The 17,126-nt window shown below is 39.1% G+C and overlaps 1 protein-coding gene across 1 annotated transcript in view; it reads left to right on the top strand.

The window, feature by feature from the left end:
- LOC124168676 overlaps nucleotides 1–17,126 on the top strand; it is a 164,193-nt gene that overhangs the window by 74,484 nt on the left and 72,583 nt on the right. Inside the window, exons 4-6 of the mRNA XM_046546940.1 lie at nucleotides 1,329–1,597; nucleotides 4,674–4,856; nucleotides 6,874–7,305. Of these exons, the coding sequence (XP_046402896.1) occupies nucleotides 1,329–1,597; nucleotides 4,674–4,856; nucleotides 6,874–7,305 (884 nt within the window). The remainder of the gene's footprint in view (nucleotides 1–1,328; nucleotides 1,598–4,673; nucleotides 4,857–6,873; nucleotides 7,306–17,126) is intronic.

The raw sequence follows: 17,126 nt of genomic DNA, 5'->3' as shown, positions 1-17,126 counted from the left end.
AATAAAATGCCTTTATTCGGGCGAGGTTGAGACTGAAAAGTCCCCTCTTCCACCTAACCCCTCGATAACGTCAATGCAAGCATATTATAAAATATTAGACAAACGTTTACAGTACAAAGAATATACAATATACACTGTTTGTGAAATTTCAAAAAATATAAACAACTATATGTGAAATTTTTGTGATTTAAAAAGATTTAAGTTTGTGGGAAAAAACATGAGGATAAGGGTGTAATATCCTTCAGCGAAAAAACCCACTGCAGGAAAACGCCCACACAGGCTTGACCGGCCCACACAGGTAAACTTGACCAAAAAACTAAGTTTAACAGCACGATATATATAGCTTTTTTAAATAAATGAGCATTTCTAACTGGCGAAAGAGTGTATGAAAAATATCGAATAAAGCGCATACTCACTTCAGAGGTGACGAAAATAACTAATTTTGAATAGGTATAATTGACGAACAATGTATACACAAGTAATGCGGTTTACATTAAAAATACTTCCAATACCTTTTTGTATGTAAACGGCTGGTGTCCTAACACTCCCCTGCCACACGCCTATTGATGCGGCTTGCGAATTAGTCTGTAGATCTAGATGAAGAGTGCCGATACAGTTTTTGGTAATGTAGTAGTATATTGAAGTGTGGAAAATACGATTCGTGTTTTATATTACCTCAGGGATATATCGTATTTCCATCACGTCAAGCCTTAAACGATTCCATACGACTCCATATCCTTAGGTTTTTCTCACGTCAGTACACATCTTATTGCACTTGGTAAATGTAACATTGTTAAAATTGCATTTTTAAGTACACTTATACATCTCTATTGTTATAATTTGGCTGCATTTAATTTCAAGAGTAACTTTACGATGTATTCTTCTATAAATATGTAAGTAAGATGGAAAATGGGACCTTCTGGTCCCAATATTGCCTTATAAAGACAAATTAATATATAGTTATTATATTAATTTAATTTCATACCACCGAAAACAGCTCATGTTGGCCATTACATCGGGGTTTTTCAACAATTTTTAACAAATACACGTTCACGAATGACCTGGATAGGGGCAAACAAACGCAGGCGGGACTCGAACCCGCGACCTCTTGTTTGGCAGGCAAGGACTAATATACCCCGCCTCCATATAGGCCGGCGAATGTTATTTTTGTATATTATTGTAGTCATCGTTTTTTCTGTATGTCTTATGTGGAAGTTACTACTTGTTTTTAATATTTTATCATAGATATATATCGTATTACCATCACGCCAAGCATTAAACGATATCATACAACCCCATTCTTCATTTTTTCTGTCTTGTCCTTGTAGGTTCTGGGGTCGGCGGGGGTGGCGGTGCCGGCGCAGGGCCTGGTCGGCCGCCCATCTTCTTCAGCGAGTCGGACGCGGTCACTCTGGTTCTGAGCCTGATGCCGGTTGCGGGACAGATGCAGGGGCATCCCCCGGCCATCCTCTCTTCCTCGCTGGGACCCTCACCTCCGGCCGCGGCGGGGTCCGCACTCATAAGCAGACGAAGCAGCGGGAGACTCCGCACCTCGTACGACTTCGACTTCCGGATATCCTTTAAGATACTCTCCAAGGTAAGAAGGCAAATATATGAATTTATGTACACCAACTGGTGAGCATAAATTTATATATTTTAGGCTCATACATTTGTACACAAATACTTCGAAATGTTCCTCGACGAGGTAAGTAGCATAAAAATATCCCAGGTTGGGCAGGAACAAAGGAAACAAAAAGATTAAAAAAAAAACAGTCAGTGAACTAAATGTTTGGTGGCATACATCCACCTTCCTCAGAGTTCCTCAGAGTAGATACCTAACTCTGAGGAAGGTGGATTTATACCACCGAAAATTTAGTTCAGTGAGTGTTTTTTTTTATCTTTTTCGACCTGTTTCTGCCCAACCTGGGATATTTTTATGTCATTTGTACATAAATTTATACGGGAGGCTGCGGAATCTAGTTATTTGTTGAGAATATATAATAAGGAAATGTTTCAAGATACAAATTATGCTAAATATACGATCTACGAATCTCGGAATTAGGCGAATAACAATTTTGTGTTTCTCACCAGATAGAACGCGATACTCCTTCTGATGTCCTCAACAATGTACCAGTTTTTCTCTAATGTGCCGAATAGATGAATTTCTCTACCTGCGTCCAAAATAATTCCGAGATTCGTATATCTTATATTTCACGTAATTTGTATCTTGGGGCATTCTCTTCTTAAATATTCACACCAAATAACTGGATACCCGAGTCTCTTGCAATTTCCATTATGATTCAAATCCGTGCCTCTAAAATACTTTAGCCTTAAACTAGGTGAACTTCCATCTAACATTCTTAATATGATATCTTCTATTTCACTTAATTAGGTTCTTGGAACATTCCCATCTTCTTAAGGTATTAGGAGTTGCATCGGCTGAAGTCAAGTGATGTACTCGATTTACCTATTATTTAATCAAAAGAGTCGCCAAAAAATTTTAAACAAAATAAAACATAATTACGAATGAATTTGATTACAATTTGCACGTCAGCGCAATGCAAACGTCAAGAGGTATTTACAACTTGACTAGTTTCAACACAGCTTCCAACCTTTGCACACTGAACTGTTGACGACACTTTTGACGGAATATATACTATGTAAGTGGTAAATCCTATATAAATGTATTAATTAATAAACAAAAGATATGCAAGACGTATGTAAAAGCCGGAAAACTAAATACATTTGCATAATTTAGGCGAAGTTGTTGTAGTGGTTTTCGTTTTGCGGTGTTGGTACCAGAGATCTCGGCGGCCATCTTGCAAGTTTCAGGCCGTTTTCCGGAAATTTCTTTTTTATTCCAACATGAAGTTATACTTTCCTGTGCATATTTATATTCGTTGCAAACTTTAGCAATTAATGAATACTCTCTCAACACCGTTTCTTAGAAATAGTTTCGCTACCTCGAAAAAACCGTATTTCTCCATAAGAGCCTATGTTAAAGTATTCTTATTTTACCGTCAAATATCTCAAAAACGTCTCATGGGAATCCCTTTTCCTATGCATCATTGAGAGTGCGTCCATCAAAGAATATGTAATCCAAGTTACATCAAATTCGTGTCACTTTTTACCGAGGCCTTCAAACTACCTTAAATATTCACACCAAATGAGTGGATTGCCTAGCCCTCATCTCTTCCTCGCAATTTACATGATGGTTTCAAACCCGTGCCGCTAAAATACCCTCGCCTCGAGCGTTGCATCCTGGCCTGTCGTCGAGGGAGGCCTAAGTGCTCTAACCTCGTCCGTCGGATCACTGTTGCACTTTTAATGCGCGCTCCTCTGCTTCTCTCCCCATCTCCATGGTGACATTCCCGGAATCAATCCAGTCCTCCTCCTCATATCCTTTCGGAATCAATTGAACGCTAATGGCGAACGTCGACGTAGATCAATGTCGTGTGACTGCAAGCGCGCATACCGCCGCCGCCCCGTCGCGTGATCGCCCGATTGCATCGCGATCCGTGCGTGAATGCATCGAGGTCATGAGGCCCTTCTGCATGTCTCTTCGCCGGAGGAAAGCACTCGCCTTCAGTTGCCACGCCTTGCGGCGGAAATATTTCGCGATGCACTTTTTTTCATAAACGGCATTGCGCACTTCATTGAAGTGGGGTTTAGAGAATTGAAGTCTGGAATTGTTTGCCATGTTGCAATGCTTATGCGTAGTGTTACGATCGTTATCTTAAGGTGATACCATCAACAGGCAGTAGCCTCCAGAGTCATCTAAAGCTCCAAAATTGGTTTTGTATCTGAGATATTTTTTTAATTTTTAATATTTTGAAAGATAAGTTAATATATTATTACTATTTTTTCACTACATTTTTCCTGGTTGTAGGCGTGGTACGGATTGCACCAAGAACTCTCGTCTTTTTATTCTGAGTTTCTATTCGGGAGCATAATAGCATATCCTAGAGCGCTAGGCTGCTGAACGAGGGGTCCCGGGTTCAAATCCTTTAGACTAGGGATTAGTAGATTCCAAATGTTGATTATCGATTACACCGATTTTCAGGAATAGGAATCGAATGTTCTGAAAAATTCTGACAATGCGACTTATGTTTTAATATTTTTTTTGTATGGTAAGGAACAAGTTTTTCGATTGTCGCATGTTTTTGGGACCATGATGAATGGAGGCACTACACCTTTGACGCAATGAACAATGTATGCGGTAAAAACAATTTTTCTGTAGTATAATAAAAAAGAAACATTCAGGTAGAAGTACACAAAAAAGGAGACTAGTGTTTTTTACATAGGTACTTATTGATGTATGCTAAGCTAACACAATTCATGGTTACCTGCCAAATTTGATTAGTAAAATAATTGGGGTAATAATTATTAGTAATATAATAATAATTAGTAAAGTTTCCATTTTTGATCTTTCATTACAACTATTTTTGATTTTGGAAATGAATACCATTTTTATTTAAACAATCATCTTTTTAAATTATATGCAGTACCTCAAATTTTTGTAATTTTAAAGTTGAAAGCATGACGATTTTTAAACTGTAGTTTTCAAGAGCGCACAGTTGTATTTTATGTAAATTATTATGTAAATGAGAATTGTAAAGATACCGTTCTATACTGCTCAGCTCTGATAAAAAGTGTTCGGTTGTTATTTACAGAAAGCTGCTGTGGTGCGCTATGGGGGTGTGGTGCCCAGCTTCTCCGGCGGCCCGGGCAATTACCACACGATTCAGAGCGTGAACGGAGACCGAGACAGCTCTCTCGAAGGAGGTGGTAGTGACGACGATTTCTACCTGCCGCAGATCCTGCACAAGGGCGTCAACAAGTGGAAGTCCAAGACGGCAGGTCAGTTTACTCAGCTCTGCCGGTTCCAAGTCAATACGTAAACGGCTATTTCGTAAAAGTCACGAGTAGAATAAAAATAATAACCAAAATTCGGCTTCAGCGGCTGGTATTCATTCAGTAACAGCTGTTTAAATATGTTTTAATTTTTTAAACTTTTAATTGTTAAAATAATGCGATAGCTTACGGGGTGTTTCAAGAGGAATGTAATGCTTTAGGAGGCGGTAGGGGACACAATTTTCAGCATTTTTTGCCCATAATCGTGGGGTCGTACTCTTAGTTTTCTTAGCTGTGGCAACGCAAACATTATTTTGGATTCATTTTGAAGTTACCATGAAAAAAGGATAGGGGAAAAAGGGAAAAAAAGTTACAATGAAAAACAAATCGTCCAGCCTTTGATCTATTTTCCTTCCGACCCCGCTCTTTTATATAGGCTTTATAGATTTATTTAAGTATACCGGGACTAGCCACGGTGATAACTTTTACGGAGTCACCCGCAATGCACAAATTGTGCGAAAAATCCACAGAGGAAAAATCATTCGCCTTGACCGGGATTCGACGTATTTGTCCTGTATAGTCCACAAATTTTCAGAGGGGAGATTGACGCCTCGGTAGCTTAAGTGGCTAATGCACTCGGCCGGAAATCGAAGGATCCGGTTTCGAATCCCGGTCAAGGCGAATGATTTTTCCTCTGTGGATTTTTCGCACTGGCTTTATTGACCCCACATAACCTATTTATGATTCTTCTTACTTCTAATGGTTTCCATACCAAACACCCTAGCGTAGCTACAATATTGTCCCCCTTCTATGCCTCCCTAGAGTATACCTGGCTGGGTTTCTTTGAACCTTTTTCAAGCTGTGAAATATCCGTTTTACAAGGAGGATCCCACGCCGAAGCAGCATATTCTATTACAGATCGAACCATAGCCATGTTTTCCATTTCTTTGGTTTCTTTTTTACTCTCTGTAATGTTTCTCATGATACATTCAGTTATTGAAATGATTTTCTCACCACCTGATCAATATGCACACCCTAGTTAACTTTGGTTGTGAAATGAACCCCCAAGTTTTTACAATCGAAAAGTTGGAAATATTCCCTCCGAGTAAAATGTTCCAATGATTATCCTTGTTTCCCCGTCTCGTAAAAGTGATTTGTTTGCATTTTCTCGTATTGGCATCCCTTTTATTGGTGATTTTTCATGAGGATGTTTCATCTAGGTCAGTTTGAAGGGCGCACCAGTCTTCACTGTTTTAGATGCCTCCGTAGATTATGCAGTCATCCGCAAAAAGGTTTATTTTGAAGTCAGCTGCCACATGAAAAAGAAAAGTAGGAAAAAAATAAAAAAAGGAAAAGAAGAAGAAAAAAAGGAAAAGGAAGTAAAAGAACCTTGAAAGAAAAAAATAAGAAAAAGAAAATGAAGAAGAAAAGAGTGTTGTGTTACAAGGGGCTGGAATTAAAATTGAGGAAGAGATTGGTGAAATTCTACGTGTGGAGTGTGTTTATGTATGGATGTGAGACTTGGACTATGGGGAAGAGAGACAGGGATAGGATTGGGGCGTTTAAGATGTGGGTTTAGAGGAAGATGGAGGGAATACGGTGGACGGATCGAGTTAGGTAACTGGCAGGGAGATTTGATGTGAGGGAATGGAATTTTGAAAGTAGCTTTGGAGGGAACGGCGGAAGGGAACAGAAGAAGGGGAAGAGGAAGGCTGAAGTTTATCGACAACGTAAAAATTGGAAGATATAGAGACTTCAAGGAGATGACCGGAGGCCGGAGGGAATGGAGACAGCATTGGCGCGGGGGACCTGCCGACGGGCAGAACACCACAAGATGATGAAGAAGCCACGTGTATGTGATTAATGCATATTAAAAAGCGGAGCGGACCCAATACGCTTCCTTGCGGGACCCCGATGTTACCGCTATCTCCATGAAATATCCTTCAACTACTATTACCCTCTGGGATCTACATTTAAACATTCCCTAATCCATAATTTAATCGTATCATCTATACGCAGGCCTATTTATTTTCTCTATCAATTGAACTTCTGCTTTCTTTTTTTGTTATAGGCCTCCCGGTGCTTCTGCCTCCACTTCTGTACCCTCCGCTCCCGCCATCTTTGCCGCAGCCTCCCACCACACCCCCGCCCCCTGTGTACCTCCACCTCGGCGACCTCATCCCGGGCACCTTCTGCAGCCGGCTGTTCGGCAGCTGCGACCGCCGTGCGTGCGCCCTCCAGTCGCCGAACTACCCCGGTCTCTACCCCCGCAACCTCACCTGCTACTTCGCCGTGCGACAGCACCGGGCCCCGAAAGGACAGGTGGCCCTAATCGCCGTGGCCCAGAGGAGAGGGCACCTGGCCCCGATACCAACTGCCTACGCGGCTTCGAACCCGGGATTCCAGTCCAGAGGGGCCGGCGGGATACTGGAACAACAGGGACACGCTATGGTGAGTTGAATGATTTTCTCATTCGATATCCTGATTTCGGAGGAGCACACTGCGATGAGTTATTCATGGCGATCGTAAATAGCTATCATCTTCGTCAACAGAAGATGCTCTTTCTGTGCAAAATATTCTGTTAGAAATGCTAGGAATATTCAGAAAGGTGCATTAAGGAATATATAAGTTAGTAAGCTATACTACTAGTCAGCATTCGAGATGTGGATGCAGGGAAGTATGGACGAAGCAGAGGAAGTGCTCCCCACAGAGCAACCAAGCAGGGTTCTGGCAGTCTCTGAAAAAAATCTACCACCGTCGGGATTTGAATCCGGGTCCCTGTGCTGTAGGCCAGCACTGCAGGCACCACATCTATGCGAACTCTCCTCGGTATATAACAGTTAAAATTTTCATCAAAATATTATTTTATTTCTACTCCAGAAGGATATCAAGAGTGTTTTTATTCTGAACAAAAGACGAACGAAGCGTGTTTAATTTTGTCAAGTCATCCCATCCGTTAGCATTGATGCATGGGGAGTCTCATAATGCGATCTCCCATTTTTCAGTCAACTCCTCCCTTAGGTAGAGCACCTGAGTAAAAGTAACAATTATTTTATGAAACTTTGGTCTCATATTCTTTGATAGACGCACTGTAAATGCTCCAAAGAAAAACGGATTCCAATATGCCGTTTATGAGATATTTGGCTTTGGAAATTAGGATAGATAAGCATGGGCTCTTATTGAGAAATACCATTTTTTCAAGCTAGCAAAGCTGTTTGTAACAAGAAGTTGTTGAGACAGCACTCATGAGAAGCAAAACTTTGTGGCAAATCTAAATATGTGCGGGAAAGTATAAGTTTATGATAAAATAAGAAAAATATTTGCGACAAACCTAGGGAAACGTGAAGGCGGCTGGAAATTTCTGTTACCAACATCGCAGAACGAAAACCGTTTCGCCGACTTTGCCTAAACTACGCAAATATATTTAGTTTCCCTGCTTTCACATACGTATAACTTATCTTTTGTTCATAAATAATTCTATTTATTTAGTTTTTACGACTTAGATTGTGGATATTTAGTCAAAAGCGTTGTCAAAATATCAGTGTGCAAAGGTTAGAAGCAGTGTTGAAACTAGTCAAATTGACTTCTGTTAACACCTTTTTAAAAATCATTTTTGGCGTTTGCACTGTGCATAGGCATTGCACTCACATTTCATTCCCAATTATGTTATCTTTTGTTTAAATTATTTTGCGACTCTTTTGCGTAAAATAGTAGGCAGCTCGAGTACATCACGTGACTTCAGCCGATGCCGCTCTAACTACCTTAACCCAAATTCCATGCAACCCGTTACTCAGTTTGCGACACAGTGCTGACCTCTATACGATCCCAAACTCAACTACCCACCCTCCGCGTAACCCTTAAGATCTAACCTTCCCAGTCGCTCTGAAATCCTTTATATTTGCCTTCCTCCTTCCCCATCCCCCTCGACCTTTGACCTCGATACGTGGCTATGTGAGTGGAAGGTGGGAAGAGGAGCTAGGCTTAGCCTTCGCAACGGGGACATTCGATGCCCTCCGGTGCCTCCGCGCAATTCCATTATCGGATATAGTCGGCTCGAACGCCTGCATCCACTTTAATTCTTTTCAATCAGCACCGCCCCCTTACCCTTCCCACCAGCCCAGATGCATTAAAACCCTAGATCCTGGGGATTCTCACCCGCGTGACGACGATTTTTATTTTCGATCGTTTTCTTTTTATTATTGTTATTAGTAAAATTGGAGGTTGAAAAACTACTTGCTCGCTTCCTCTCATCGACCAGTTGCCACCTCTCGAGTGTGGATTGATAGAGAATGTAAAGAAATGGAATTCTCTCTCTAGCAAATTCCTCTAAAGCGAGGGATTGGATGATAGTTAAGGCTCAGTTGGGAACGCTCGTATTGGTGGAAATCGCCACTCGGAATATTTTATGGAAAGGGAATGGGTGCCCAAATTATCGGAAAATTCGCGTCCGACATTTCGTGCAGGACTTGCCGTCTGAAAAATACAAGACACCCGATTTTGAGGAGCTCTAGCGTCTAAACTAAGCAAACCATTTCAATTTTAAAAAAGCGTACGAAAGAGAAGTAATTTCTACGCTGGATCTATTGCTTTTTTAAAAACATTTGAGTCTATAGTATTACCTGCGCTTAATTTTTTTCTCAAAAAGTGCCCGTTTTTTACGCGTCAAATCAAGTTGCCCTGCATATTTTTGAGATAAAATTAAGTATAGAAAATACTATTAAGACAAATATTGTTTAAAGTAAATGATCTAACGTAGTAAGAAATTATCTTTCGTCTGCATTTTGTTTCATTGAAATTAATTGATTCGTTTAGACTGTAGAGCTACTTAAAATCGGGTGCCTTGCATTTTTTTACAGACGGCAAGAATAAATGATATTAAATTTTTACGAATATGTCTCGCAGACGATGGTTGCTTTATCAATTATTAATCCTAATTATAAATTAAAATTAAATTTAAAAATTACAAAAACAGGCATTTTCCTAAAACAGTATAAAATGCTAAAAAAATAAAAATGTAAGCTTTTTATCGATCAGAGAGCAAAACGTGGGTGCTGATTTGGTCTCTTGGAAATGATAATTGAAAATTGAAAACTTTGTGTATGTCCTCAGTATTTATTATTTTGCTACACGTTTCAGCGAATCACGTTCGCCATTTTAAGGTACTTATGTATGCGGAAAGGAGGGGTATGGTTATGAGTAGGCGGAAGGGGAGAGGGGTTTGGGGGGCTAAAGGATGGGCTTATAGAAGCGCATAACAATTACATACACACGTACAATATACCTTGTCATTATGATTAAAAACTCTTGGGCTATGTCGCCGCGTCAATGCTTTGGGTGGCCCCAACGTTTCCCGACCGATGCTGGTCGCTTTTTCAAGGGATTATGGAGAGATGGGAATTTAAGATCTTTTATATAGGTGTCTGTATCAGGAGGTGGAGGGAGGGGAGCCGGAGGTTGGGGGAGTGGGTTGCTGCTTGTCTCTTTGTCTCAGAAAAGACAACTGTTCTGAGACAAAGAGACAAGCAGCAACCCACTCCCCCAACCTCCGGCTCCCCTCCCTCCACTTCCTGATACAGACACCTATATAAAAGATCTTAAATTCCCATCTCTCCATAATCCCTTGAAAAAGCGACCAGCATCGGTCGGGAAACGTTGGGGCCACCCAAAGCATTGACGCGGCGACATAGCCCAAGAGTTTTTAATCATAATGACGAGCACCCGCGAAAGTTTTAACGAAGAATATACCTTGTATTAAGAACATTTCATGCTACCTTTCTTAGCAAAAACTGTACTTCCTAAGCCATTTTTTCCTAAAGCCAAATTCCTAATTATAAAGTAAAAAATTATCCTTGTATAGGTTGTGGGTGTTAATTTTCTATTAAGGCAGTTAGTGTGGCATCGGCTGTAGACAAGTGATGTTCTTGAATCATCTATTATTTACGCTAAAGAGTCACCAAGAAAATTAAACGAAAACATAATTAGCAATGAAATTTGAGCGTAGTTTTGCACATTTATACAGTGTAAACGTTAAAAATGAATTTTTAAAAGGTATTTACAGTAGTCAACTTGACTAGTTTCAAACCTGCTTCAAACCTTTGCCCACTGAACTGATGACGCTATTTTTGAGTAAATATTCACAATGTGAGTGGTAAATTCTGAATGAATATACTTATTAATAAGCAAAATATATGTATGGCGTCTGTAAAATCCGGGATATTAAATATGTTTGCGTAATTTCGGCGGAGTCGGTGTAATGGTTTTCGTTTTGGATATTGGTACCAGAGGTCTCGGCGGCCAACTTGTAAGTTTCGGGCAGTTTTTCGCAAATTTCTTTTTTATTTCGTCATGAAGCTATACTTTCCTGTACATATTTAGATTCGTCACAAAATTTTGCGACAAAACTTTGAAATGCCGTCTCAACAAGGACTTGTTACAAACAGCTTCGCTAGCTCGTAAAGACATGTATTTCTCCATAAGAGACCATGTGTAATTATCCTAATTTTACCGTAAATTATTTCAAAAATAGCACATTGGGATCCCTTTTTCTTAGGTTCATTTAAAGTGGGTCCTTCAAAGAGTATGTGAGCAAAGTTTCATGAAATTCTTGTTAAATTTACCTAGGAAATCTAACTACCTTAAACAATGATGACTTCATGTCACTGTAACTCCTGATACTAGTGGAATGGGGTAGAGTGTGGACCTCCACAATCATTATGGGTATGGGTTGGGTACGAACGTGGAAACTCAGTTTATAATAACATCTCCCTACGGCGTCCTCGACATTAGTGGCCGCGGAATAATAAACCGTCTCTGATGGTGTGAGAAGGGAGATTGAAGTCTGAGCGGGGAATTTGTTGTCGAGGGCCACGGAGGCGAGAAATCTAAATCCCTTCCCTTCAACCCCTCCCTCAGAAACGCGAAGACTTAATCCCCGCTGGGAAGCGTTTTGATCCCGTCACTATGGATTTACGGTCTACCATTCTCACGTTGATTCTCCGCGCCGAAACCCGTGTATCCTATCCCGCGCCAGGAGATAATTTGCTGCCTTCTTATTCGCGGTGGCATTACTGGCAAATGGAGGCGTGGGCAAACTGAGTGGATTGGAGGATTCCCTGGAGTTTAGGGCGTTCGCCAGTTTTCTTCGTAGCCTGAAAGAAATTGCTAAAGCTAACACCTAACGTTTTGAATAGCCTGGCTAATTACTATGGTTTTGTATGGCGTTTCGTGGAAGAAAAATCGATTTCAATTAAAATCGCAAATAAAGTTTTTAAATGCCAAAGATCGGGGAAATCGAGATAAAATCTCCAGGGCTAGCTTGATTTTGGATAAAGTAATGTTGAAGTCACCTTTTCTAACCCATCGCTAACATTATACTTGCATCTTATTTTCAGACACTATGCGTCCATGTTGAAATTCCGTGTTGCCTCCTTCTCTTTCTGCTAATGAGCTTATTTTAGACCTGAACGTTTTCCTCTGAATAAATAGTAATATCGTTTCTAATGCAATTAAAATGCATGGAATTTTTTTATGGCTACATACCCGGATATCCGCATTTGGGATTGGATTTTATGTATAAGCTTGCATAGGTTTATAATTTGTTTTTTTTTCTCCTTCGATATTTTTCTCCTCTATTTTTTTCATTCTTTTTGTACTTAATGTGCCTTACTGTCCTGGTTTTTTTCTTTGCACCTCTGTCAAATGCTTTTTACTGAATCGTTGTGCTCTTGTAAAATATCTCATCACGATAATAAATTAATGAATCGATTAATTTTACTGGCTTCGATAATAAACTAATAATGGGATTAGGTGAACTAAACCTCAAACGAAATATTTGTGGCAATATGACAACAAAAGATGTTTGCTTTTTTTCATCAAGAACGAAGAATTAGCGACGAATGTACACATGTGTGATTTTATTCGTTTATTTTTTTATTGTGTATGACATTCATGTTCTAAATTCCCATTTGTACTAATTTGTCGATTTGTTTAGTCTTAGTAGTATCGTGTGCTCTGCATTGAAGAACATAGCCATACGGCTACAATGGGCACTAATGGGTCAAATTAATACGTATTATACCCCATCATAATTGGAACCATCTCACCCGCAACTGGCACCTGACACTTTAATAGCACTTTTCAGGGTTTTCAGTTGGCATCTCTCCGCCAAACTGCCATTGAGGCAAAAGGTGTATGATGTTGTAAAAAAAAGGAAGGGGGAATTCAATTCGGAATATTATGGGTTGAGCGCACCCTTATGTGGTCCCTGAAGACTTATCGCTGTAGCTATTGCTGAAAAGGACGGAGAATATTATTTTATGATTCTAGTCTTATCCTTCCATGTAACGAATTAAATAAATTTCGATTTCTGAAGTGAATTTTAGACTGGAGTCTGAGTGAATGTGAACAATAAATACTTCTTTTAAAATTTTTCCCGTTCGGTATTTCTTAAATAATGATTTATGGGACCAGCATTTCTCAACATGTGGGGAATTGGTAGTCCCTTCTTGTCTCAGGATTTTAGAGCACGTTATTGTCTCCTCAATTATTGCATCGCTCAGTGAAATATCAGTGAATAATGCACTTTCCCTACTCTCTTAAAAATGACGCTAATGCGTTGATTCCGTCCGCGATCATTGGTAATAAAAATTGTTATAAAAATGGAAAGTGATATTGAGGGAACCTAATTTTTTTCGTAATGTTAAATGCAATTTTCAATGTACTTTATCAACCATCAGCATATGTTTTCATACTTACGCATTTACGCTCTTTTACATCTTTCCTAGGCCATGTTCGAGGTCTTTTTTTTCCCTTCATCCATCTGCTTGTGCATCTCCGCCAAACAGCCTTTGTGGCAGAGGGTGTTAAGAAAGTAGAAATGTGGAATTTCATTCGTTATTTTTTTATTGCGTGCTGTAAATTCCCATTGTTGCTAATTTATCGCTTTGTCCAGCTTTAGTAGCATCGATATGTGGAAGGTTGAGAAGTAATTAGCCCGCCCAACCACACAGGGGAATTAATTCGGTCCAGGTGGCTGGCTGGCTTGCTGCATCCTCGAATAACGTTCGCAATTACGAGATTTCAATCCTAAGGTAATTTACGAGCGGACTTCCTCGGAACAGCCAAGAGGAAAGGTTGTATGGACATCAACCCTTTGTTTTCCGTAGCGTCCGATCTAGGATATAGATGGCAGTGATGGAAAAATGTTGGTCGAAATCGATTTTTTTCGAGCAATCGATTTTTTATGAAATGGAAAGCTCGACTTTTCGAAAAAAATCGAAATTTGAGCCAAAATATTGTACATATAAAAAATCCCAAAATATCTATTCACTACTACATCTGAAATGCACGCTTGAATTATAAATAGTGAAATTTTCAAATGGACGTTCATTAAAGTTTTGGGATCGCCATTTGAAACAATTCGGCTTCACTAAAATATTTAAGAAAGATTAAGCAATCGATATGCTTTCTTGATGATTTAGAGCATGTCTTTCAATTTTACCGGCCCTAGAAGAAAGTCGTTCGCAACGTAGGACGGATGACGTTATCATAGGCTGGTAGTAACGTTGCTCAAGTTCAAACGAAATGGTCGAGATTGAAGTTAAGAAATAGAGTTTGTAGTAAAGCTCGATGATCAATACTCGATCCTGATTTCCTCGATCTTTGACTATTTAAACTCCGTCGAAATAGATTTTCCATCGCTATAAATGGAGGAATTCTTTAGAAAAATAGGAGGAAAAGATACTTTTTGCTAAGCCTTTTAATTTAACACTTTTTAACCAACCATCCTCTATATTTCCGTATTTATATTCTTTTGATGCAACAAATTTTCTTCAAAAATTGCCTCGGGTCCATGGTTAGCGTAGTGGCCTTCGAAGTGCGGAGTTGCCTGGAAATCCAATGGTCTGAGGTAAGATTTCTTGACCACGGAAATTTTCTCTCATGGCAGTCAATGTAAGTAGAAGCCCGCTATTGGGGAAGATAAGCTAAATTGATTGATGAAACAGAATGTTAAGTTATCTAGAAGAATTAAAATTCTTGGGTTTTTGTTTTACCCCAAACCACTAATTTATCCTGTATACATAGTGTGTTCATCATCACTGGTAAACTACCTTGAGATTGGGTTGATGCAACTCGTCACTCAATTCTATTAGCTATTCTTTTAACGCCGACGTATTTATTTACTTTTACATCCTTCTTTCGTGTCTTCATTATTGGTCTTTCTTTTTCGTTCTTGCCATCTACTTGTCCCTCGACAATAATCTTCTTCAAGTCATCATATCTCAGCATATGATCGATTAGGACATAGGCGGATTTAGACGGGGGACGGGGGGGCCCGTGACCCCCCCCCCCCCCACAGACCCTGAGAAAATAGACGAGATTTTTAATCCAAATATTAATATATTTTATATTTTAAAATAAAAGTTATAAATATTTACATATTCATAACTTTGATATTAAAATTAAGAGTATATTCTTACAGTAATTGTTGCGTGTAGTTTTTATACATTCTGTTATATCAATCAATTTTGATTATCTTCCCCATTAACGGACCTCTACTCATATTGAATGCCATGGGAAAAAATATGAGACGACTTTGTGCCAGTCAGACCCGGTTGCCCCCCTCCACGCAAAAAAATCCTGGATCTGCCTATGGATTACGTTTTTTCACCTTCTAATCAGGGTTTTCTGCCTCTTTAGCATACAATTTTCAATCAGTTCCATTGAGTCCAACCTATTTGTAGGCGATTTATTTCAAAAATACAAATATTTAATCCATAAAAAAGTAATAACAATCCTAGGATTATAAAGAGCTCCCGGCGAGGAAAGTTTGCTCTTTAAAGGACGTCCCCTGGTGTTCTTTTAAGGGACCAACCCCTTCCTAATCTCAAAGAGGGTTCGCGGCGACTCTGCGGTATGTATAGGGGAGAAGAGGAGGAATTTATGAGAGCCTCTACTTCCAATCTATTTCTCTACCAACTCAAATAACGGGGGTCGGACAAAGAATTATTTTGGATTCCTCACGGGGAGGATAAGCAAAATTGTTTACGATTTAGCATAAAATGAGTTTAAGAATGTTTAGAGAAACTCTGTTTTGGGGTTAAGGACTCGTTCACTCATGTAAAATGCTTGTTATAATACTGGTTAGGTTACAATAAAATTGACGGTATATAGAGAAATGAAGAGTGAAATTTTTTATTGATTAAAGAAAGAATAGAAAACATGAAAATAATAATGTAATTTACAGCTCTTTGTGCTGCACCATTGAACTCATTATAAAAATTTTCTAAAGGGCGATTTACTAATAGTGTTGAGTTTACCGTGGGGCAGTGTTGTCATGGTGCCGGAACGCCGTTCCGACACTGGTTAACAAAAAATATATAATGCTCAAATAACACTCTTATCAATTTTGTTGCCTCAGGATTTCTAATATATACATTCGTAACCAAAACAAAAAATTTGTAATAAAAAGTAAATAATTACCTGTAACAAAAAAAACACAAAGTAATATTTCACTTGTAAAAAAAGTTAAGAAAAGTGCGTTCCGGCACTGCTAATTTAGGCATGATGTCATTGTCACAGGGTGCCCTTATTGTAAAATTACTGTACTTTAGGGTCATCGGTGAATTTAATAATAAAATAAGCATGAAACCCGATTGAGTTAACGGAAAAGTCAGCGTAGTTCGACCGATTAATTATGAACAAGGGTGAAATTTATTGAGTGCGATGAGTCGAGTTCATATGTTTTATTTCCGTGCTTTGTTGACTATTTATATTGCGTATTTTTTTTACCTTTAGACATAAAAGACGTTATATCGGGAGGAAAAATATCATTAGTACCACATAAAAAGTGCAGGATGTCAATACGGTTAAGGAACAACACAACTTGGACGACAGTCAGCTTTTGGTTTCCAGAGGGGCAACATATAGATTCTAGTTCAGGCTAACTCTTTGCATACACTCATTAAAGCTTATTTTTCATTAAGTAATTATTTAAGTTTTGCTGCAAAGCACAATGGCTGAGGTGTTTGGTTACCTCTATGCCCCAATATTATAGTCTTTCTTCTTCTTCTTCCTTCCAGGATTAGGCTACTAAACCTGTTCCTGTTTTTTCATTATTCTCTCGTTTATGAAAGAATGAACTTTCATGGATGAAAGTATGAAGTAAGAACTATTTTTATGAAAATTGTCTGATGTTATTTTCCCATTTTTCTATTTAAACAATCACTCCACAACATGTTCTTTTATTGTGATCATCTCCAGTGTATAGCATT

Source organism: Ischnura elegans, chromosome 12 (genome assembly GCF_921293095.1).
Source record: "Ischnura elegans chromosome 12, ioIscEleg1.1, whole genome shotgun sequence".
In the NCBI taxonomy this organism is placed as follows: Eukaryota; Metazoa; Arthropoda; class Insecta; order Odonata; family Coenagrionidae; genus Ischnura; species Ischnura elegans.
The sequence above is the reverse complement of the archived record's forward strand: the minus strand, read 5'-3'. Positions and strand labels throughout refer to the sequence as shown.